This window comes from Fukomys damarensis, unplaced genomic scaffold (genome assembly GCF_012274545.1).
Source record: "Fukomys damarensis isolate Sample0158 unplaced genomic scaffold, DMR_v1.0_HiC HiC_scaffold_15, whole genome shotgun sequence".
NCBI classification, from domain to species: domain Eukaryota; kingdom Metazoa; phylum Chordata; class Mammalia; order Rodentia; family Bathyergidae; genus Fukomys; species Fukomys damarensis.
This window is the reverse complement of record NW_022900927.1, coordinates 56312795-56337122: the sequence shown is the minus strand read 5'-3', so window position 1 is coordinate 56337122 and position 24328 is coordinate 56312795. Positions and strand designations below refer to the sequence as shown.

The window sequence follows — 24328 nt, the reverse complement described above, 5'->3', positions numbered from 1 at the left end:
AGGTGTCTGACTGTCCACTGTGAAAATTATTTTACTCTATTGATCCATTTTCTAACAATTATCCTTTATTTAGCTGTTTTGTTTTCCTAGTTTAAAGGATAAATAGACAAATGCGTAGGTTCTTAGAATTCTGAAATCAGAATAGGTCTCACCATGTAGTCCAGCCCAGTAGTCGAGTTTATTTATGTTTGCGTTTTTGTGTCATACAGAGCATGCTCAAAGCCATACGCTTGGTCCCCATGCACCTTTGCCTACTCATGAGTAGGAAGTGCAGAGTGGGTCGGCACTGCACTGTGTGCAGAAGGCTGCAGGGCTGGATAAAGCCACCCCTGGAGGGAATGAGGATGTTTTAGCCGATGAACACCCCGGAGTTAGGTGCTGTAAATACTTCACGCACCAGACTCGTCTGTCTTTGGGAGTGGAGGGACGAGAGCATCAGGGGAGCTTCTGTGACAAAGAAACCTTTGCCCGATACCTTGGAATGTGGCAAGCAGAAAAGTCCTTGGAGAGCAGGGCATGATGGCACACACCTGGGACCCCTGTTCCAGGAGGCTGAGGCAGGAGGATCAAATAGTGAGACCTTGTCTCAAAAAAAAAAAAAAGCTCTGTGAACACAGATTGTGTTATTATGCAGATAAAAGTTGCTCAGGTTGCTGCCTTCAGAAAAATAGTGTACATTTAGTATAATAGGTGGAGGCCTTTTAACATTTTCTGCTAGTTAGCTTTCCTGGATTAATGAGCGTTTAGGATAGAAATCGTAGGCAACTGCATTTCACTGAAAAGATGTTTCAGTTAAATAAACTTTTGCTGGGGCACATGCCTGTAATCCCAGCACTCGGGAGGCTGAGGCAGGAGGATCGCTGTGAGTTCGAGACCAGCCTGGGCTACATAGTGAGTTCCAGGTCAGTCTTAACTACATAGTGAGACCCTGTCTCTAAAAAACAAATAAATAAATAAACAAACAAACTTCCCAGCAGCCCTCCCTGCACTTTGCAGGGCACCATGGAAGCAGGCTATGGATTTTTTTTGATGTTTTTGTTTTGCATACTGGGATCGCACCCCAGGGCCTTGGCTGTGCTAGGCAAGCGCTATACCACTGAGCCACAGCCCTGGATGAACAAAGGCGGGCTAGAGGATCTTGTGCCTAAGGAGCCTCACAGGCCTCCCAGCTTCCTGTCATTCAAAGCAGTCAGCAGATCAAAGCTTCAGACTTGAGGGATTTGTTTTGAGACAAAGTCTTGTTATGTAGCCCTGGCTGACTTGGACTCACAGCGTTCTTCCTGCCTCAGCCACTTGAGTGCTGGGATTCCAGGCGTGCACAGCCATGGCTTGGGTTGTTGTTTTTTCTGAGCCCTGATATTCTAGCATAGTGGTACGTGTTGGATTGCATAGAAGATCGAAGACCATTTTCTCCTTAAGATAGCAGCAGGTTTAGAGTTGTTCTTGTAGTTATTGGTGTGTTTGCTTTGCTCCCTTTTTTTGCTTCTTGAAGGCTGGGGCTATTTCTTTAATCTCCTCTTGTAGCACCCGCTTTCCAGCTCCATCTCAGCCCTCTAGAGTCATCTCTGAGACAATCGCTGGGAGGTGGCATTGTGGAATGGAGCAGGCACCTGGTGACCTGCGATCCGTGCTGTCGTCAGGCCTGTGAGGCGGGCAGCGGCTCCACTGATCTAATCCCCAGCACCAGTCTCTTTCTCGTTGGTGTTGGAGGCCCAGCCCGGCCTGGCCTGGCCACCTTGTGCTAAGTATGTGCTGCGCCTCCGGGCCCGTCGTCTGTCTCTCATTGTGAAACGTATACCGTATTTTATAAGTGTGACACTCTCTAGCTACACAGGACATAAAGACGTCCGTTGTAATGGAAAAGCATTGATTTGATGAATTACTTTTTATTAAAAAATTTTTGGTAAAGGTGTTCAAACTCAGGACCTTGAGCTTGTGAGGCAGGCAGCAGAACCATTGAATTACTAAATTACTAAGTTACCTTTTAAAATTATTTTTTACGTTACTGTTTTAAAACTTCAAATCCACTAAAGTAATTTTTTTCCCCATTAAGTTTATTGATACATTTAAAGCAAACATTGGGATCGTGTAACTTTCCGTGATAGGTCTTGGTTCTTGTTTTTTTCCCACACCCCTGCCCTCCCTTCACCTCCCTTCACACTTCCCTGTCTGCATTGTTACTTTAAAAAAATAACCATTATCCATTTGTGTGTATGCTATAAACATGGTTATTAGGGCAGGACTGAGAGGTGATCTGTAAATCATATTGTGCTTTAAAACTACTTCCTAAGGAATGTTAGCTATGCCTCGTTTCTTTTTATGAAAGCTTCCCTCCTGCCTCAGGCTCCCAGAAGGCTGGGATTACAGACCCGCACCTGATGCCTGGCTTCATACGCAGCTTCCAGAGAGTGATCTGGGAAGCCGGGGCCTGGGCTCCCCTGGATAGTCCATTAATGCCATCACCAGGGAGTCTCAGCCATCCTGTGGCAGGGTTTAGCTCTCCTCCAATGCCCTGGGTTTGCCTCTGAAGCATTTTAGTGTGAATTGTGTGCTAATAGGAAACTTTAAAAAGGATCAGAGCCAAAATTAGAGTAGCCATCTCCATTATCCTTTTATGAGTTCATGCTTTCTGTTTTTGAGACAGTCTCACTCTGCAGTCCAGGCTGGCCCTGAATCCACCGCGATTCTCCTGCCTCAGCCTCCCAAGTGCTAGGATTACATGTGTTCAACACCATGCATGCCCTGAGTTCATGCTTCCTTCATGTCTTGTCCGCAGGATGAAGGCCCTGGGATAAAAAGTAAAGTACGTCACATCGTGGAGGAGATCACCAGCTCAGAGAAAGTGTGAGTCTCCACCCTGCAGTTCCCAAGCCTGTTTTTCCCCCCGCCCAACTGAATCCTCTCAAACATTTGTCTTGTTGCTGTTTCCTGCAGGTTTGTGGATGTGTTAAAACTGTTACACATTGTAAGTATGCACTGATGCTTTCTTCAGTCTGAGACTCTCCTCTTTTGTACTCTTCCTTACCCCAAGAGGTTTCAGCATAGCTAACTTAATTACCTGCATATGCTTTCTGGTACTTGATTATATTTTTAAATTCATACATATAGGTAAATAAGATATTTTCTAAAATATATCTCTTGTGTCAGTATATTCTGATGGTCTCTGAAAAATAGAACTATATCTTCAGTGTCTCCAATCTTTCTACCTTCATAAAGTCTTTTTCCCTGTTTATTTATTTTATTTGTCGGGTGGTCTGTTTTTAGCCCTGGGGACCAAACCCAGGACCTCGAGCCTGGTAAGCACACACTGTACCCCTGAGCTACTCCCACATGCCTCCCAGTAAAGAATTAAAAATTCCCTTGTCCTTGGGCCTTTGCAGAGGGTGTCTGCTGTTTGTAGATTTTGCACTGGTCACAGGGAAAGCACGGCAGCATTGTTGTTCACACTGCTTTCCTCTTACCCGAGGGGCTCCCAGAAATGGAGGCTTCCAATAGATGCTTTTACAAGCAGCTTTTTAGGGTTCCATTTTTTCCCTTTTCCCGTCATCCACTTGCACAGACCTGTTGGGGAGCGGTTCCCAGGCGCACCCCTCGTCCCATCAGGTCTCTGCACGTCCAGGTGCTGCTTTGTTCCAGTTCCCTCCCAGGAGGTTACTAGGACTGACTAAAGGAAACAGGAAAAGCTGGGAACAGTGAAAAGGGATTGAAGTGAAATTTGTCTTGTATGGTGTAATTATAAATGTCATAAATCAAAACTTCACTGCTGAGCCACAAGTTTCACAAAATAGCCATTTTGTCCCTGCAAAAGAGAATGATTATTTTCTTCCGTCCTTCCTTTTAATAAATACCTGTGAACATAAAAAGCTGGTTACACCTGGAGGGGATTCACATTTTCCAGATAATTCCCTGGCACTTTTCACTGGGTTCACCAAGAGCAAAGAGGCTTATTTCCTGGGAGAAAAAATCTCTGGTTTTGGAACTATTTTTTAAAAAATTCTTTCACATTGCTAACTAGTTTTAAGAAAATATTTCCCTATGAATATTATTAACTCTTGACTCTCCTGGTAAGTTCTTTTGATAATTCTTTCTTTATTTTATTTTATTTTTATTTTTTGAGGTACCAGGGATCAAACTCAGGACCTTGTGCTTGCAAGGCAGGCATGGTACCACTGAGCTAAATCCCCGGCCCATTTCTTAGAATTCTTTATTAAATGGTTACATCATATTTTGCCACCCAGACAGATCTGTTAAGCTTTGGATGAGCTTGTTGTATATTGTCGTTTTGAGCAAATAAATGACTTTTCAATATAAACGCCTGTACATTTGCTATTGTGCCCTGAACAGCTCCCCTCATACTTAGAGATCTGACAGAGTTAAGTAAAATCAAACAAGGTGGGTTGTTTGGTTATCTTACCTGCTCAATAATGTGACTGAGGCTAACAGCTGTGAACCTAATTTAAATTGTTGGTGTGCGCGTTTGCAGTACAGATGGTCACCTTCCTCACGGGTGGGCGTGTCCACAGCACATCAGAATTCTTTTCACTTCCCCTCCCCTCTCTAACCTGTCCCTCCATCTCTTGGTCCTCTTTTCATTTAAAAAAAATATATATGTCTGTCTCTTTCCTCTTACCAAGTATATTCAATAGCATGGGGGGTTTTGTTCCTTTCTTTATCTCGTGGGTCTGGGGATTGAATGCAGAGCTTTGAACATGCTATGCTAGGCAAGTCCCACTGAGCTCCCTCCCCAGGCCTAACGGCCCTAACTGATGTGAAGTTCTAAAAAAAATTTTTTTTTTGTTTGTTTTGATACCGGGGATCTTTGATACGGGGATCGAACTCAGGACCTTGCACTTGCGAGGCAGGTGGTGGAGTGACTGAGCTAAATCTCTGGCTAAAAAAAATTTGGAAAGAGAATGATCACAGCCCTCGGGGTTTTTAGACAAAAATGGGCTGGTTGAGTAGTCCTAGCAGTGAAGCTGTACCACTTCCTGTAGGTGGAGACACACATTCCCTTGAAACTTTGCCAGACGAGTGTGAGCCAAAAAGCTAGAGGCAAGGCAGCCCCGTCGTCCAGAAGCCTGCTGCTAAGTAGAATATATCTTCTCTAGTGGAAGAACATCACATGTAAGATGAACAAAAGACTTCCTCAGTTCTCAGCTGTTCCCATCTCAGAATCTCCCCCTGTTCTGCTGAATGTACCCTGTCCACTGGGCCTCAGGGCCCGCTGAATGACCACTCACCCAGATTGGGTAGGACAGAGACCACTTCCGGTGGCTGTTGCTGGGATCTGTCATTCGCTGTCGGCAGCTTCCTGTGTGAGTGCCAAATGGAGCACAGCACTAGGAACACCGCGGGCTCCCATCCTAGGCGTTTCCTTTCTTGCTTTGGTGTTTTCTTCTCATCTTTTGCCTCTGCTTTAGAGTTTTGCTCCCAAGTTTCCAAGGAATTGAGGATCTTTGTTGTTTTGAGACAGAGTCTTGCTGTTTAGTTTGGGCTGGCCTTAGACTCACTGTGTAGCTCAGGCTGGTTTTAAGCTCAGCTTATAGTGATTCTCCTGCCTCAGCCTCCTGAGTGCTGGGATTACAGGTATGTACCACCTTGCCTGGTGGAATTGTAAATCTTAAATGATGTTCATTGTTATTTAAATTATCAAATCTCTTTTAAACAAATGATCTTCTTTCTAGTGAGTGCTGCGTACCTTGTAGCGTATTGTGTCTTGTGTCTTTATTCTCATACAGAGACCCCACTAGAGAGATGCTATTTCTGTTTTTCAATGAAAAGAGTAGGATAGCTATCAAAAATAACCCACTATTGCTGGGGATTTAGCTCGGCAGCACCGTGCCTGCCTTCCAAGTGCAAGGTCGTGAGTTCCATCCCTGGTACCAAAAGCAAAAATAATCCACTACTGAATGCCAAAACCAGGCTTGTTTTTAGTTTTTAATTTTTTATTTTAGTTTCCCCTTTATTAGCATATGTTTGTGATGCATAATACACTTGATCTTAGCCAAAAGGCCAAGAAGTGATATGTGATTCATAATAAATACGTTTGTCTTGGGATAAAGCCAGTATTTGAAGTCTGGTATGTCTAAGCCTTTGCACTTAGTGATTATATAGAAATAAATTTTTTTTGTAGTACTGGGACTAGAACCCAGGCCCTTCACATTGAACTATATCCCTAACCCACCCCCTTTATTATGTTGAGACAGGGTTCCACTAAGTCACTTGGTTCCCAGCACTGGGCTTGAACTAGTGATCCTCCTGTCTCAGCCTCCCTGCATGGAGGGGTTGTGGTCATATTGCTTCAAACCTTGGCCTTGCTGTGTGGGAAATGCTGTGTCCTTGGGTATACAGTATTAGCTTTCTTTCAGAGTTCTAGTTCTTTCAGTTGCCCAGGAAGCCAGGTAAAGCCTAGTTTTTCTTCTCCTAAAGATGAGGGGTGGGAGAGGTACAGAAGGGATGAAAAAGAGTAAAGATGTCTTCTGTGCAAGGGCCAGCTCCCCATGATGGACGCCATTGTTAGTCCCGCAAACATGGACTGATACGCACTGTCTAAAAAGAAGATGAAGGGCTGGGGATTTAGCCCAGTGGTGCCCCTATCTGCCTTGCAAGCACAAGGTCCCAAGTTTGATCCCTGGCACCAAAAAAAAAAAAGAAGATGAAGCCACCCCTGGGTGCCTGGATGTGTTATGGTGATTGCTTTTCAGTGTTCCTAGGGACTGGGAATGAGATTCGTTTCAGTCACGTTTCACAGTTTGGCCCTGATGATTCTGTACCATACGACCTGAATCTGTACATACAGGAATAGAGAAACCATTTCATTGGTAAAGAGTAAAGTCTGATTGTTGAGGGGGGGCCTTTCCCCTCTACTCTGACTTCGTCCTTTCGCACTCCTTTCCGCATGTCTATCACAGCTCTTTGACCTCAGCAGCTGCCGTGCTTTGCGTAACGGGAAGGGATTCTCATGGACCCCTGTCTGTGTGTCCACGTGTCTGTGCGGACCTGTGATTCACTGTGCCATGGTAGCAGCTCAGTGACACCCGAGGTCCAGAGTCCCACTGGGGACAGCTGGCCACGGACTCATGTTCTCCTCCCTGCCTCCGAAACAGAGAGCCTGGCCAGTGAGCAAGGCTGTCTGCCTTGTGCTTCGCTGCTTCAGACGTTGGTATTCCATTGTGTTGGCATTGCTTTTTGCGTAGATCTTCCCCTAGTGGTCAGAGCTGGCGAGGCTTTAAGGTTCTTCTCATTCTTATTTATAGGGTGTGGGGGGAGTACAAATAATGCGCCAGGCGACGTGGCGCAGGCCTGTAATCCTGGTAGTAGGGAGGCAGGGGGGATCACTGTGATTTCGAGACCAGCCAGGGCTACTTAGCAAGACCCTGTCTCAAAAAGAAAAAAAAAAGTTATGATGTGCCTGGTCATTTGAAGGCTTATTTCTGTCTCTAAAAGTTTTAGCTTGAACAAACATCTGGTTGCTGTGATCAGAAACCAGAGTGTACTGGCTCAGTTTTGCTTTGGACCGTGGTGGGGTTTTTGTGTGAAGGGCTGGAGTATCTCCAGTCCAGGCCGGTCGCCTCTGCAGCGCTCCCTGATTCTCCCTCCCTCTCCCTCCACCGTGGAATTTATCACCCAGCTTCTCTAGAGTGCAGCGAAGCCCTGGGTCTGATTTTGAGGTGCTAGTCCTCAGCCAAGGAGGAGTTAGTGAGTTTAGATTCTCCGCCTCTGTCTCTGAGAAGTCATCACACCCTCCCAAATTAGCCTAGCTCTTCACATTTAGAAAGATGGTTAAACACATGTGGTAACCACCCTTCGTGTAAGAAAATAAAGATGTTAGCCAGGCCTGATGGTGCACGCCTGTAAGCCCTGCATCCTGGGAGGCTGAGGCAGGAGGATCACAACTTCAGGCTCAGTCTGGGCGACTTAGTGAGACCTAATCTGAAAATGAAGAAAGTAAAAGTATAGGGCCCCAGCTGTCAGCACTGCTGAGCTTCCTGAAGCTCTGAGAGGTTTCAGACCCAGAGTGGGTTTAGCAATGCCTGCCCTGGGGCCTGCTCTGCTGTCAGGGATGGGGCCACTGCCCCTGGGCAGTCGGGGATGGAAACCCAAGCAGGAGCCCTTAGCCTGTGTAGTGTCGGCCTGGGTGGGGCTTGAACCCAGGAACAGGAGCTCCTCCCCTGAGCTACCCCTGCTCCTGCTGCCCGATTCCATTTTCGGAAAGGTGAGGATGAACCAGTAATTGCCATGGGAGAAAAGAGCATTCAGTGACCCTTGTGGAAGCTGGGCAGGCGGGCGTCATGGGTGTGAGTACCATGGCCGGAGGCTCAGGGCTCTCGCCTTCTTGCTGTGATGGGCGGTTGGGCTGGGTCCCCACACGGCCAGGGTGAGTGGGAATTGAGGCCCAGAGAAACACGGCTGTAAAGAGATTCCGGCCCAGGTTGGGGATGTAGCGCAGGGGCACTGCGCCTGTCTCAAAAGCACAAGGTCCCGAGTTTGACCCCTGGTACTAGAAAAAGAGAATCTGGCCCCACCAAGGAGGCCTCTGAGCAAGATTCCTGCCGCAGCCGGCTCAGGGGAGCTGTTGTCGCCTGTGATGTCCGGGGGTGGGCAGCAGGCACCAGTGCCGGGCTGGAGCATCACATTGCTTCAGTGAGGAAGTCCCCGGACCTGCGAAGGCCCAGAACCCCACAAGTTAGTTCAGGCAGACTGTTCAGCATCTGTTGGGGCATCTAACCTTCTGGGTCTCAGGAATATATGCTCTCTAGATTACCACAGTTTTTAAGAGGAGCGGGGAAGAAAAGGGACAAGAAAAAAGTGAAAATAGAAGGAAAAAATGGAAAGAGCATTTGTATGTAGGGAGGGGAGAGGGGTGCGGGCACAGGATAACAAAATTTATTAATTAAAATAATTTTTAAAAATAGATAAATTACCATGGTTTTAGAGCTGGGGTGGTGGCATACAACTCTAATCTCAGCACTTGGGAGGCTGAGGCAGGAAGATCACTGTGAGTTCAAGGCCAGCCTGGGCAACATAGAGCCAGTCTCAAATTAAATAAAAACAGCACTATCCAAAAGAAATGCTACAGTTTTATTAAATGTTGTTCTTTCACGTATTGAACTGCTGTTTTATTCTGACATACCACTCAATTTAAAACAAAGGGAGACATGGGACGTAACTGTGCGAGAGCTGCCCATGGATGCATTAGTGCCAGGAAGTGAGCCTGCGCCTGTCACGTGACTAAGACCTCTCCGCAGGCGGCAGCTGGGGGCCAGCGCCTTGGGTCAAAGGGGGTCTCTTAAATGTGCCTAAGTAAACTTCTCCTCAGCCAGCAGCCGGGCCACCCTGGGTTGATCCCGAAGAGCCGCCCACATCATCATCTTTGTCCCAGCCCAGGAAATACCTTCCAGCCGGAAATTCACAAATGTTCTCACGTCTGCTTCTGGAGGACAGGGAAGGTGGGCTCTGTCTTGCTGAGCAAGGAGCTCTTGCGTCTCAGTGACATGAACCATTAAAAACTGTCGCGCCGTGAACACCCTTACAGTGTGGGGAGCTCCTTGCGAATGTGTCCTGTGCTCTGCCTCGTTGGCCCTCTGAGGGTTTTCAGCTGTGTTAAGCAGCTTTTTTTTCTTCTTGGTTAATGCAGGTGGGGAGGGCAGCAAGCTGTTGGGAATGGAACTGACAGCATCCCCTGGATTTCTGGAGATGCAGTATGGTTTTCTGGATTGCAGCTGATGCCAAATTCTTGGTAAACTAATTAGTTATAGAAGGGCTGGGGGATTTAGCTCAGCAGTGCCTCCACCTTCCTCACAAGTGCAAGGTCCCAAGTTTGATCCCCGGTACCAAAAAAGAAAAAAAGTAATTAGTTCTAGAAGTTTGCTCTTTAGTTACTGGTCTAAGTGGTTGGTTCCTTTGTGTTAATGTGTGTGTTGGACCAGTGAAAATGATTGAGTCCTAAGTGAGGGTCTTCAGCATTTGTTGAGAGGGTTTGACTTGACCTAAAATGCCCCTTTTTAAGCCAGGCCTGTCGGCACTCTGGAAGCTAGGACAAGAGAGTTGGTTACTTTTGTGTTCAAGGCCAGCCTGGGTTGCACGGTGAGGAAGAGGCCAGCCTGAACCACACAGACCTGTCTCAAAAAAGAGAAAGAAATGAAAGAGAAATAGCCATACTTCAGAAAAAAAAAATGCTTTCTGGTAATTTTAAATTATACCTGAAGGTTTAAAAAATTGTTTAAAGGACTCTGGAGTGTGTGAAGGATGGGGTAAGGAACGGGTGTCTTGTTTGTCGCAGTCCCTGCAGGGAAAGCAGCTGGAGAGGAAGCCTAGTGATAGTCATTTCACCCAGCCTTTGCTTTCGGGTTTTAACTACCTCTGCTTTTTCTCAGGAACGGGTATTTGTGTTGGGTTCTCCTGGCAGCTGAACAGATTCCGCTATTGTTCTGCTTGCCTCCCAAAGCGCAGCCCTGGGGGCCAGGGAAAGGCAGGCAAACTCTTTATCTGGTACCCGCCTTTCCAGGTCCTCCGCGGGGAGCCGGGTGCGGCGCTGCTGACCTATATTAAACTGGGGCGCCGAGTCCTGCAGGGACCTGCCGCAGAGGAAAATGTGTAGAGACAGTTTTCATTGTGAGCAGTATAAATCCTAGTTAAATAGACTGGGGCTGGAGGGAGAGGGAAGAATGTAAGGTCCAGAGTAAAATGTGTTGCTTCTGTGTGCTGCATGCGTTGCAGAAAACTTTCTGTGCAGTACCTAATTAGAGTTGAGTACCGTGCCACCCACAGAACCAATGGGGTGGCCCAGGGAAACCCAGTAAATCCAGGGCAAGGACCTGGAACCAGGGCTGAGGAGCAAGCCGGTGCCTCCCTGGCAACCCTCATCTAGAATGCACCAGTTGTCGGGGAGGTGATTACTGAAAGTGGACAGAGGGACTCTTGTTTTTGTTTGTTTGTTTGTTTTTTGAGACAGGGTCTCTCTGTAGAGCCCAGGCTAGCCTGAGACAGTGATTCTCCTACCTCAGCCTCCCAAGTCTTGGGGTTCCAAGCATGCATCACCGCACTGGCTTACAAAGGGTCTCTTAAATCTTGAATAAAATTACTCAAAATCTTCTGGGGGCTTTTAAAATAAATGAATTGTGTTGATTTGATGTTACTAAAGTAACTTCAAAGTTTATGGTTAGAATATAATTTCCAGACACCTTCTTTGTTTTATAATTGTAATTTTGAGGATCAAACTAAAGTGTTTAAGGGCCAGGGATTAGCTCAGTGGTTCCTCCACCTGCCTTGCAAGTGCAACGTCCCGAGTTCGATCCCTGGTACCACCCCAAAATAATTTTTTTTTTCTGATACTGGGGATTGAACTCAGGACCTTGTGCTTTCCAGGCAGGTGGCGGAACCTCTGAGCTAAATCACCAGCACCCCAAAGTAAATAAATAAAATGTTTAAGAACAATATAATAGACTTTTAAAAATTAAGTATCTGCTGGGTATGGTGACACACACCTGTAGTCCCAGCATGTAGGAGGCTGAGGCAGAAGGATCACTGAGTTTGAGGACAGCCTGGGCTACACAGCAAGTTCAAGGTCAGCCTGAACTACACAGTGAGACCCTGTCTCAAAAAAGAAATTAGCTATCTACCCTAGGTACTGTTAACTTTTTTCAAAATTTCCTCTCCAGGTAGCGGGGTAGGAGGAAGCAGGTACTCCAGAGCTGTAGTCCTGTGGAGGACGCACAGCCCTGCAGCATATCCCACCGCAGAAAGGGAAGCGGGGAAGAGCTTTTCTGAGTCACGTGTGTGTGCATCTTTCCTCTTCTGCCCACCCCTAGGACTTCCGGGATGCCGTGGCCCATGCTTCCAGGCAGCTGGGGAAGCCCGTGATCGAGGAGCGGGTCCTGAATCAGATCTTGTACTACCTGCCCCAGCTTTATGAGCTCAACCGAGATCTCCTGAGTGAGCTGGAGGAGAGGATGTCCAACTGGTAAAGAACGGATGGGTTTGGGGATTTCCCAGTGCTCCATTTCACATGAGACCGTAAGGGGTCCACTTGCAGGAGGAGTTCTGTTGAGCTGTTTCAGTATATTGAGTTCTCTTGGTGCCTGTGTGTAGGTTGGAGTGTGTGTGTGTTTGGCTGGGATTGAACCCAGGGCCTTGAGCATGCTAGGCAAGTGCTCTACCACTGGACTACATCCCCAGATCTAGACTGCTCACTTTGGCTTTATTATTATTTTTATTTTGAGTCAGGCCCTCACACTATATTTCAGGCTGGCCTTGAACTCACTGTACAGTGCAGGCTGGCCTCAAACTCATGATGCCCCTCTGCCTCAGCCTCCCAAGTGTTGGGATTATAGTTGTGTGCTGCCACCACACTAGCCTGATGTTCAGTCTTTAGACACTGTGCTGAAAAATGGGATAAAAGGGCAAGAAGAGAAGCAGAGAGGCTGAGTCCTAGAGTGGGCAGAGCCTGGCCACACTGTGACCCATGCTGGGGAGGGGAATGGTGACGAGGGGCTGCGGCTGTGCCCCTTGGGAAGAGCAAAGCAAGTAAACTAGCAGCGTAGCCACGTACTGCTCGGCTGGGTGTGTTCTGGACGCATGTGTGACTGTGCTTTTATGTGTGTGCGTCTCCTCTCTTCCAGGACCGAGCAGCCGAGAATTGCTGATATCTTTGTCAAGAAGGGCCCGTACCTGAAAATGTATTCCACGTACATCAGAGAATTTGATAAGAATATAGCCCTGCTAGACGAACAGTGCAGGAGGAACGCGGGCTTTGCTGCTGTGGTCAGAGAGTTTGAGGTATTTGCAGCCAACTGATGGGGAACTGCTTTCTCTTCTTTTGTTTAACTTGAACATAGTTTATGCTCATTGTAAACAGAGCTTGCAAACGGAGCAGAGATGCATTAGAATATAATCAGTGATCTCAGCTACTTGGGAGGCTGAGGCAGGAGGATTGCGAGCTTGAGGCCCACCAGAACAACTTGGTGAGGTCCTGTTTCAAAATAAAAATGTAAAAAGGACTGAAGATGTGCCTTAGCACTCCTTGGGCTCCTGGGGCAGGGCGGGGGATCCTTTCTCAGTTGGAGATGAATTGGACCCCCTGAAGTGTTAAGAAGTCAAACTAGTACACTGATTTACTTCTGATTAAGGGATTGCTGCACATTGGACTGTTTCAACTTGAGAAAATATTTTGATGGGACTTTTGGGAAGTAGTGAAATTCACATAGTGCAGCTTTACAGTTTGGCCTTTCTTGTTAGTTTTTTTGAGACAGTGTCTAGCTGTGTAGCCCAGGCTGGCCTTGAACTCACAGGGATCTGAGTGCTGGGATCACAGGTATGCACCCCACCCCGGGCTGTGTTTTAGCCAGTTTTAAGTGTACAGTCCGGCAGTATTAAGCCCATCGCTAACGCACCCGCAGACCATGCTTCATCTGGGGACACAGATCGTGACCTTTACACATTCACCATCTCCTCGCCAGCTTCCCCAGCCACTGCTTCCTGTGCTGGTGTGATTGATTACCAGAGGGGGCGTCGCTTGTTTTTATGTTAACCTTTCCTTCTTTGCGTTCATCTACCAGTTAACCTGTAAAGATGGAAGGGAGTGGGAGCTGGGAGCTAGAATGAATGTGTTGCTATAGATAAGTAGATAACATACTTTGGATGTCAAAGTGAAGAAAAATGAATCATCTCTTTACTGCGTGTGTCAGTGAAAGCTGTGTGTGTGGACAGTTAGGCTACAAGCTTGAATTGCTTGGGGGGAAGGATATAATACACTTCTTAGGGATGAGTGTGAGCTCAGGGTGGTACTGAACTCAGGCAGTTCTCCTGCCTCAAACTCCCAAGTGTTTATTTTATCAAAAAAGCCAGTGTGTGCCAGGGATTTAGCTCAGTGGTTCCGCCGCCTGCCTCAAAAGCACAGGGTCCTGAATTTGATCCCCGGTACCAAAAAAAAAAAAGGCAGTGTAATGTCGTTATGGCAGCTGATGGTAGACTGAGGATTTGGTTGATGTCCAGTAAGTTGTAGGGTTTCTTTGGCAACCAAAGAAGAGCCAGAAGGTAGGAAGAGTTTGCATTCTTGGTAACGGTGCTCATATGAAATCCCTCTTCTTCCTCCCTTCTCTTCTTTTCCTTCTCTCTCCACCACACCCCATTCAACAAAGGTTTTAAAAGAGCCGGGGGGTTGGGCATAGTTTAGTCAGCGGTAGAGCACTTGCCTAGCATGCAGGAGACCCTGGGTCCCAGTACTGCAGAAGAAAAAGAAAAGCAGAGAAGCCAAGCCAAGCAGGGCGTGGTGATGCAGGCCTGCAATCCCAGCACTCAGGAGGCCGAGGAAGCAGGATAGCTGCAAGTTCAAGACTACGCTGGGCTACATAGTTCAACCTGCACTACAAAGTTAAGACCCTGCCAAAACAATAGAAAAAAAGGAAAGGAAGAAACCTGAGTAAATCCGCACACTCCTGACCCCCGCGAGCATCTGTGCTGTGAGAAGTTCGAGCAGTGCTGAGCCATGTGTTGCTCCCCTCAGCTGGGCTCTGAGGGGAGTGGCGGAGGTGTCTGCAGACTGAGGAGAGAGCTTGTGGGCAGGAAGCCTTTGGAGGGTGGGAGGGCCAGGCCTGTGATCCCACCCTCGGGACAGGATGGTCGTCACCACAAGCCGAGGCCAGCCTGGGCTACATAGAGGGACCCGGTCTCCAGCAAAACAAAACGAAAGGTTAAAAATGAAGTCACCGTGTTTACAGCGGTGCCTTTTCCTTTCAGACGAGCCCTCGCTGCGCCAGCCTGGCCCTCAAGCACTACCTGCTCAAGCTGGTGCAGAGAATCCCGCAGTACCAGCTGCTGCTGACAGGTGGGCCTCTCCGTGAGTACCCCCACCTCTGTGCTGAGGCACCGCCTGCGGGTCGTTCATCTGGGCTTTCAGGTCGTGGATGGGCCCTGCGCATGCGCACCCAGCTTTCCTGCCCGTCTCCATCCCAGTCCTACATGCGAGGCACTCCTCATTCACATAATTCATCCCAACAAGGCACTTTCCCAACTACTTGAGAATGAGCTTTGGCCGCTGGGCATGATGCTAACCACCTGTAACCACAGCATTTGGCAGGCTGAGGCAGGAGGGTTCCCGAGTGTGAGAGCCAGCCTGAACTACATAGTGAGACCCTGTCTAAAAACAAAACAAGGGCCAGAGATTTAGCTCAGTGGTTCGGTGGCCTGCCTTGCAAGCGATCAATCCCCGGTACTTAAAAAAAAACAAACAAAAAAAACCCAATCATCCTTGGAGGGACACACACGGTGGCATGTGTCTTAGTCCCATTGCTTGGGAGGCTGATGCAGAACATAGCTTGAGGCCCCAAGTATGAGAGGAGCCTGGGTAACACAGTGAGATTCCGTCTCAAAAAAATCCAAAAACCAAACAGGAGTGAATCGCCTGCTTAGCGCGGCGCCAACGTCAGCAGAGCGGAAGTGAGGTGGGGTTTCCCCTCCCAGGGCGCCGGGCCCCGCGCATGCGCATTGGTCATTTGCGGTGCGGTGCACGCTCTGCGCTGTAACCTCAGCGTGTGTTGCTGTCGGTGGCAGTAGTTGCTGTACCCTCGTTTCGCTTTCTTGGTTATTGTCTATATCTTTTGTGAGGTTTTGGAGCTGGCTGTCTTGTTTATCACTGTAATAATTTTAAAAGCCCGTAATTCCTGGAGGCTGAGGCAAGAGGGATTGCAGGTTTTGGGCTAGCCTGGGCAATTTAACTAGACCTGGTTTCTGTGTCAGATAAAAAGGACTGGAGGTGCAGCTTCGGGTTAGAGCGCTGGTTTTGTGTGTGTGTGTGTGTGTGTGTGGTTTTGGAGCTGGCTGTCTTGTTTATCACTGTAATAATTTTAAAAGCCCGTAATTCCTGGAGGCTGAGGCAAGAGGGATTGCAGGTTTTGGGCTAGCCTGGGCAATTTAACTAGACCTGGTTTCTGTGTCAGATAAAAAGGACTGGAGGTGCAGCTTCGGGTTAGAGCGCTGGTTTTGTGTGTGTGTGTGTGTGTGTGTGTGGCCCTGGGTTCGATTTTCTCAATAAATAAAAAATAAAATAATAATTATGAGGGAAAAGGAAGCAAGGAAGGAGCCTGAAGGTCCAGCCTGGAGCAGGGCTCTCACTGTACTCGGCTCTGTTCACGGCGCTGAAGCCTCCCTGGAGCTGCTGGGTGCTTTCAGTGAGGAGATGCTGGGCCCCAAACGTGTGCCGCACTGCTGAGGGCCTGGTCTGCAGAACGCCTGAGTGTGTACCAACTCGGCGCCCGCATTGTGTGCATTAAACACTCCAGCAAAAGGCGCAGGAGCGTGCAAAGCCACAGCAGCTAATGTGTACTCCTTCCTGGAAGTGAAATATGAGGGTTAATTAGGGTTAAGAAGTGATTTTTATTCAGAAAGGGTTGAGGCAGAGTCTCGCACTTCAGTCCAGGCTGGCCTTGAACTCACTGTGTAGCCCGATGTAGCCTCTGACTCGTCGTGATCCTCCTGCCTCAGCCTCCCAAGAACTGGGATCACAGGTGTGCACCACTGTGCCCCGACCCTCCATTCTCTTGGAAGTCACCTGTGATCTTTCCCATTCCTGTGTCCCTTAGCTTCAGTGACATGTGGCTTTGCAGATATTTATATGTAAACTTGCTAATATTTATGTAATTTAAGGTAATGGCTCCCTAATTGGATTATAAACTCTTGTGGTCAGGGAGTGCATCTTGTATCTATAAATTACTCTCTCACCCCCACCAGAATAGCTGGCTGAGGTTAGATAACCTCTGAAGCTCTGTAACCCAAGTTAAGACATTTCTGAAGCCCACCTGTCTTTGGCCAAAGGAACCACACTGAGATAGAACTTTGGAGAAGTAAGATACAGGGTCTTAGAGGCCACGTCTTCTCCAAAAGGTAACACACATGGAGTGGCCAGGGCCTCACAGGCAGCACTCACTGGGCAGTCACAGTCCTGTAGCCTCGCGACACTCGGGCCTGAATATTCAGGCTTTGTTTACCATTTTTGTTTAAGCTTTGATTTTCCGGTCCTCAGCCTTGCAGTGTTCTGGCTGCTTCTAATGACATGATGTAGAATTATTTTTTGCCACTGCCGCTGCTGCCAGAGCCTCCCTCCTGTCTATGCACTTAGCCTTAGGCGTTGGATTGCTAGATTTTTATGGACTCACGTCGGCCAGTTAAGCGATGGGTCCTTACTTTAGATAAGTACACTCTGCCTATTAATCCTCTGGCAGCCTTGTGTGCTAAGTGCTTATATTTCCCCTTTGGAATAACAAGTGTTCAGCCACACTGTGCAGGGCAGAGAGGCAGCGCTGCTGTGTGGTGAGCGATGGGCCGCTGGGAGGCCCTGCTGGACTCAGGCGTGTGATTGCCTCATTCATGCCTCCACGAGGAACCAGCTTGCACTGTGTTGATTAGAAAGTTGAAAACTTCCTTATTCATGGTATACAGACAGTGTAGTGGACAGCCCAGAATCACCCAAGCTTTTTTTCCATTGTACTGGCACTTAGCCCAGGCCCCTCACACTGAGCTACACCTCCAGCCCTTTCTTAGACAGATTTTCTAAGCCTCCCAGTCTGGCTTTGAACTTGGGATCCTCCTGCCTCAGCCCCTCAGAGTGTGGGATTACAGGTGTGCGCCACGACACCCCACCAGTCTTTCATGGATCTTTCACTTAACAAATTTTTTTTTTTTTTGGTACCGGGGATTGAACTCGGGTCCTTGCACTTGCAAGGCAGGCCACCGAACCTCTGAGCTAAATTCCTGGCCCCACTCAACAAATATTAATCCGGGCCACCTGAGCTGGATGGACATCTGGTCACAGCGGTGCCCTTGCCAGGACTCTTCTTCCTCAGTACTCCGTGATGGCCACTGAGCTCTTCTGCCTCTGCTCCTGAATTTGGTTTTGTACCTGAATCTTTGGGCCTCTTGGTTACTCCCCGAGTCCATTGTGTCTCCTTGAGTAGGTTGTAAACCCTCTGAAGGCAGAGGCAGACTTAATGCAAGTAGTGGCCACAGCGGCATTTACCGTGTAGAGGGTGACGATCTGGTGACTCAGTATTTTTGTAAAGTTCACTTTTATCTTCGAAGAGATCTTTTATACACATGAACTATACACGTAGTACAGTAAGTAAAACCCCCATCTACCCTTCAGAAATGACTATCATAGGTCATCCAGATGTTTTTGTCTCTACTGATGTTATATGTTGCATAATTTTTTTCTCAGTACAAAACCTTGCATATGTGAAAAGGTATTGCACTGGTATTGAAGCAAATTCAGTCAGTCAGGACCATAGTAGAGGAAATATATTAAAAATTCCTCGGAAAAAACCCTTTTAACTTGTATGTTTAGGGGGAAACACAGTCCTTTGAACTTTGAATCGGTGTGGATCAGGTAGTTTCTTTGATCTAGTTAAAAATATTTATATTACAATAAAGGTTGCTTTAACAGTGTATTACACTCTCCTGTGGACTTTGCTGTGCATCCGGGATGGCATTAAACCCATGCAAGTTTTAGAAACCCCAGATCTCTCTTGTAGATGAAAAGCAGGATATTAAAACATCTGTTACGGTTTTCTGAAGCTGTAAGTTCAACCCACGAGTGAGTTAGAAAGTGCTAGGGCCGGGGATTTAGCTCAGAGGTGCCGCCGCTTGTCTAGCAATCATAAGTACCAGAGTTTGATCCCTGGTTCCAAAAAAAAAAAAAAGAAAAGAAAAGAAAGTGCTGTGGCCCTCGGCGCTTGGTAGACGATCGGGTGGCACACGGGGCTCACACGGCCCACGACTGTGCAGTGGTGCGGAACAAGCGTATTTGAAGGCTTCTGCTGTGAGCTGCTGTGTAACAAGCAACTGTGCTCTTGGGGACAGCAGCGCAAGGCCGCCAGCATCCCCGCGCTTTGCTGCCTGCCTCTCCGGGGCGGGTAGGGCGCGTGTGGACGGCGCATGCGCGTGCTTGCTGGCGCCCTGGGTTGTAGGGCCCGTGCTCTCCCAGCCCACGTGGCCGCAGAGCCCTTCTTGCCCGAGATCCAGGGCAGCTCTGACCCGGACCCTCCCAAGCCACCGCACACCTCTGTCGTCAGGACTTGTCTAGGCAAAGGTGTCGCAAGCAGAAATCGGGGCAGCGTTGCCCTCACGGGCTCTGAAATAATTGGGGATCATCAGGAGTCCAGCTGGAGGACCCTGCGGTTCAGCTCCACAGGGACTCTTCCTGCCGCATTCACTTGATTCTTCACTTGGCAAAACACACCCTCTACACCTCAGTCCGATCTTGGTTGATAGTTGGGGTGGAGAAATCTTTTAGTGCGGGTTTGGTGTTTTCTGGAGACAGAGTCTTTCTGTGTAGCCCAGGCTGACCTTAAACTCACTGTATCCCCCCCACCCAGCAATCCTCCTGCCTCATCCCTCTGAGTGCAGGAGTGACAGGTGTGCACTCCTACCCCCAGCCTAGGAAAATAATGATTCCTGTTAACTGTTGTGAATAATGAAAATATTAGAATAAGTTAGCAGTTTCCTCTACTGTGTTTTTAAGAAAATACAACATATAAAACTGGCAGTCGTTTCCTGAGACTGATATTCTCATATACTTAAAATATTTTAAGTTGGCATGTCCCCTTAGGAAAGGTTTCTGTGACATATATGTCCAATATTTTTAAAAATTAAAAGTTGTATTCCCGTTGCTCTCAAGGAATAATACGAAATATGAAAAAAAAAAAAAAAGACAGGTCAAGCTATTGATTTAGCCAGGATCCCAGCACTGGGGAGGCAGAGGCAGCCAGGATTAAAGGCCATCCTGGGCCTGGGGATTTGGCTCAGTGGTTCTGCCCCTTGCCTTGCAAACACAAGGACCCGAGTTCAATTCCTGGTACCAAAAAAACACACAAATAAGTAAAATAAAAAATAAAAGTTCATTTAGAAAAATGCTCTGCAGTCAGGCGTGGTGGTACACACCTGTAATAAGGATCACAAGTTCAAGGCCGTGCTGGGCTACACAGAAAGATCCCATGTCCAAAGAAAACACAAAAGAGAGGAAATATGTTACGGAACACAGCCAGAGTCCTGTACCTCGCACAGCTAGGACTGGGCCAGAGCAAGAATTTCTGTCTCGGGCTCCTGACTGCTTTACCAAGCTTCCTGGAAGATGTCACTCTTGTAACCTGACACATAGATCTTCATTTTGGTACTTAAAATGATCTGAACTTCGTGTCACAAGCAGGGTGCTTTTAAATTTTTTCTTTCAAAATCTGAACCTTAGTAAAACAGGCTTATTGCCTAGGTTTTTCTCGGCGTCCCATAATGCTGCCTGTGTTGTTGGACTTACTACATATTTAATGGAGGAACAGAAGACACCTGAATAATACAAAGCAAGAGTTGTCCTCAGATTCACAACACTTGCCAGATGTGGCAGTGCCTGCCTGTAATCCCAGCATCTGGGAGGCTAGGGCAGGAGGAACTCTGAATCCTAGACCATCCTGGGCTGCACAGTGAAATTCTCTCTGTCCAGAAAACCCCAAAGCTCTTGTACACTCATTTCCTGTCCCTCAGCACCCGGTCTAGGAATCCGTGGGTGTTGCATGCAGAAAGTCCCCGACCCCCTCGGGTGACTAATGTTCAGCAAAGGCCAGCTGTAGTACGCCCGAGGGCTGGCTTTTAAGTTGGTGGCAGTTGCGGAGGTAATGAGCAGCAGGGCTGGCTGCAGCCCCTGTCTAGACAGCTCAGGATGTGCCAGGAGTGGTGATGCACACCAGGTTCCGGCCAGCCGCGCCCCCACACAGCAGGGACCTCGTCTCAGCCTGTCCTCCCGGAGGACTCCGAGCCTCTGAGGTCTCCAGAGAGGCCTGTGTCTGTTCACCCAGGCCCTGGAGAAAGGTGCTTGCAGAACGTGGAGGCTGTGCCTGGTGTGCTGCCTATATTTGTGCTGCTGTTGTGGCTGATGGCGACCAGGAGTTAATTAACTTTTATTAATCAACAGTGCCACCTGGTGGCCAGAGGGTGCATCTCCTGATGACCGCACGGCCGATCTTCATTGTTTTCTTTTATTTAAAAAAATTGAGCTGAGCATGGTGGTGCACACCCGTGAGGATTGCTGCAAGTCGAAGGCCAGCCTGGAATATACAGAAAGACCCTGACTCAAAGAAAAAAAAAGAAACCCAACAACAAAACTCAGCGGCAGAGTCTTTTGTTCAGTGAAGTTTCAGACAGTATTGTGGAGGCAGGGGGCCACGTGATATTACAGATCTGATTGGCCCACTGAGCAGTCTGCGTCCTGCTGTCCTAAACCCTTGTGCAGACGTGAGGGTGGTGAGTACCCTGCCCCTGAGCAGGCTGTCTGGTCTCCTTCCCCCCAGTGCCCCGCCTTCTGACTCAGGGCCTCTCCTTGACTGCTGCAGGGCAATGCAGACCATCTCCTTTGAAGAAAGAAAAGCTGTCAAAAGGCTAAGCTGTACCTGAAACATAGGGATGAGCAGCAAAATTGAGGGTTTTTTTTTACTTTGTGTTTTTGTGGGGGGATAGGGTCTCATTATGTAGTTTAGGCTGGTTTTGAACTCACTTTGTAGTCCAAGTTAGCCTCAAGCTCATAGCAATCCTCTTGCCTCAGCCTCCCAAGTAGTGGGATTACAGGTGTGCACCACCAAGCCCAGAACAAAACTGAAATTTGGAGATTGGAGATTTTTAAAAATTAGCAGATGGGAGTAGCGTGCCTCATGATAGCTACGTCTTGGAAGTGAGGATGAAGACTGCTGTTTTCACACAACGGAATACTGCTCAGCCATAAAGAAGGATAAATTTAAATCATTTGTAGGAAAACGGATGCTCCTTGAGACCATGATGTTATGTGCAATAGATCAGGTACAAAAGCTTAAATATTGCATGGTTTCTTTTTGTTTTTTTGTTGTTGGTACTCAGGATTGAAGTCAGGACCTTGCGCTTGTAAGGCAGGTATGGTGCCACCGAGCTAAATCCCTGGCCCCACATGGTTTCTTTCATGTGAGGAACTCAAAGTATAATCTAAAGAACAAAACGAATGGATAGATGGGTAGTAGAAAACATGGAGATAGACATTTGCAAATGGTAGGGGAATCTGAGACGGGAGGGGAGGTAACGGAATTGAGACGTGTGAAGTCCATGCGCCAGCTCCTCACAGTGTGTGTTGCCATGCCCTGCAAACACACACTAACAAAGAAATCTGCCGGGTGTGGTGGCGCAGTCCTGTGACCCCAGCACTGTGGAGGCTGAGGCAGGAGTCCGAGGCCACTCTGAACTATGTAGCGTGACCCTGTCTCAAAAAACAAAAGTAAAAATGAAAGGAAAGAAGAAGAAACTAAAATGGGCAAACGGGGCAGACAGAACCCGGTCACGTCAGTCTGACGGTGTGAAGCCACGGGCTCCACTCGGCAGTTTGTGTCTTTACTCTTCTCAGCGGTCAGGTTCGCAGGCTGGTGGCTGAGCTTGAGTACAAGGCAGGAGAAAAAGCAAAACCTAGCAGGAGCTTTTGAGGCCCACCAGCACACCGGTTCTGGGGTCGGGATTTGTGCACATGGACGTTGCTTGGAGCAGCTGGCATAGAGACCACAGTTTGGAGAGAGTTCCCCTCCTGGGTGCAAGAGCGGGAGCTCTGAGTAAACCTGCTTCCCTTCCACACCCCCAGCTAACAAGAAGCACAAGGAAAGTCCTGCCGGCTAACGTGCGCATGGGCGTTGAGATCGGCCAACAAGGGGGACTGGATGGAGTCTGTGCCTCAGCGCACAGAAGCTGAGTGTGGCCCTCGGCCTTTCTTAATTTCAGGGAGCTCTGGGCACCAGGATCCTGTGTCTAGACTCGAGGTCTCAGACACAGGAAGTCCCAGCAGCTGGGTGAGTGTCTGCCCTCATTGTGTGTGTCATCGGACGCTGACACCCAGGTTTCTCTTTGTACCTTTCGTTGGTGCTTTTTTTTGAGACAGGGCCTCCCTGTGTAGTCCAGGCTGACCTTGAACTCATGGCGATCCTCCTTCCTCTGCCTCCCCAGAACTGGAGTCACAGGCGTGCAGCCCCGCACCCAGCTTCGCTTTGTGCCTGTGAGCGTCGCTTTATAAACCCACAGGATGAAATTCTGCTCCTTCCCTGGCATTGCTCAGGGAAGGCTGGGTGTGCTAAAAATGTGTAGGAGGTGCCTTTCCTTTTCTGGATTCCTCCTGGCATTAGAACCACTTCTGGCCTTTTACTGAACTGAGGCAGACGAGCAGGGACAGGGGCGGGTCTGGCTAGTGCTAAAGTGTGTGCTTGCTTAGTATGTGTGAGCCGAGAGTTCACAGGGTGGAATCCAGGGCCTCCTCCCTCAGCTACATCCCCAACCCTTGCAAAACAAGACAGGGGTTTGCTGATTGGCCCAGGCTAGGCCAAAACCTGCAGATCTTCCTACCTCAGCCTCCAGAGTCCGGGGATTCCTGGTATGTTCCACCACGCCCACGAGTAGTTTTGAGTCTAATAAGACAGCAGAAGCACAAAGCAGCTGCCTTGTCACATCTCACATAAAGGGAGAAAATAGTTCTGTCAAATGGGGAGCAGTGGTACATACCTCTGATCCCAACACTGGGAGTCTGAGGCAGGAGGACTGCTGCGATTTCGAGGCCTGCCTGGGCTCCACAGTGAGTTCGAGGCTGGCCTGAGCCACCCAGTGAGACCCTGTCTCAAAACACTGTGGGGGTGGGAAGGGTGAATGGGAGGTTCTTTTGGCGAGGAGGTATCTGTGTTGTGTTTGTCCGTGAGCCCCCTCGTGGAGCACGGCTCAGGAACTCGGACTGGGAGGGCAAGGCGCGGAATCACCGAGCTGACTCCGGGGAGGTTTCTGGAACGCTTCCACTTTTAATAAGTTCAGCCAGCAATTTATAAAGTTTTGGAAGGGGGAGTGGCGAAGGGGGAGTAATATATTTGGCTTAGCAGGATTGGTTATTGGAGTGTCCTTGGACGGGCGATGGAGGCGTCCGACTAGGGGGACGGGCAAGGCCACAGCTGGACAGAGACAAGGCTCAGCGCACACGCTAGGCCTCTACTGGTGTGCTGGGAGACACACAGGCGGTGCCCTTGTCCCAGCCAGACCTGTACCTCGCTTACCTATCTGGGATAATTGTGGGCTCTGAGTTGAGGGTTGCGGTATGGTTGAGCGGTAGGCACAGAGCTTACATAGCAGGTGCCCTGGGTTCGAGCCCCAGCACTACACGCACATGGATGCACACATGTAGAAATACGAGTTGAGCTTTTCTCTGCGGGGATGGGGAAGGCAGCACTAGAGACACCGTGGAGCCGGCCGTGCAGGGTCAGTGTGGAAGGAAAGTGGCCCGTGTCAGGCACCAGCAAGAAAGTTGATAGGG

At 48.5% G+C, this 24328-nt stretch overlaps 1 protein-coding gene across 1 annotated transcript in view; it reads left to right on the top strand.

Annotated features, from left to right (window-relative positions):
* Positions 1 to 24328, top strand: part of Fgd6 (FYVE, RhoGEF and PH domain containing 6) — an 83863-nt gene that overhangs the window by 42576 nt on the left and 16959 nt on the right. Inside the window, exons 4-8 of the mRNA XM_010629223.1 lie at positions 2777 to 2844; positions 2935 to 2965; positions 11811 to 11962; positions 12621 to 12777; positions 14737 to 14824. Of these exons, the coding sequence (XP_010627525.1) occupies positions 2777 to 2844; positions 2935 to 2965; positions 11811 to 11962; positions 12621 to 12777; positions 14737 to 14824 (496 nt within the window). The remainder of the gene's footprint in view (positions 1 to 2776; positions 2845 to 2934; positions 2966 to 11810; positions 11963 to 12620; positions 12778 to 14736; positions 14825 to 24328) is intronic.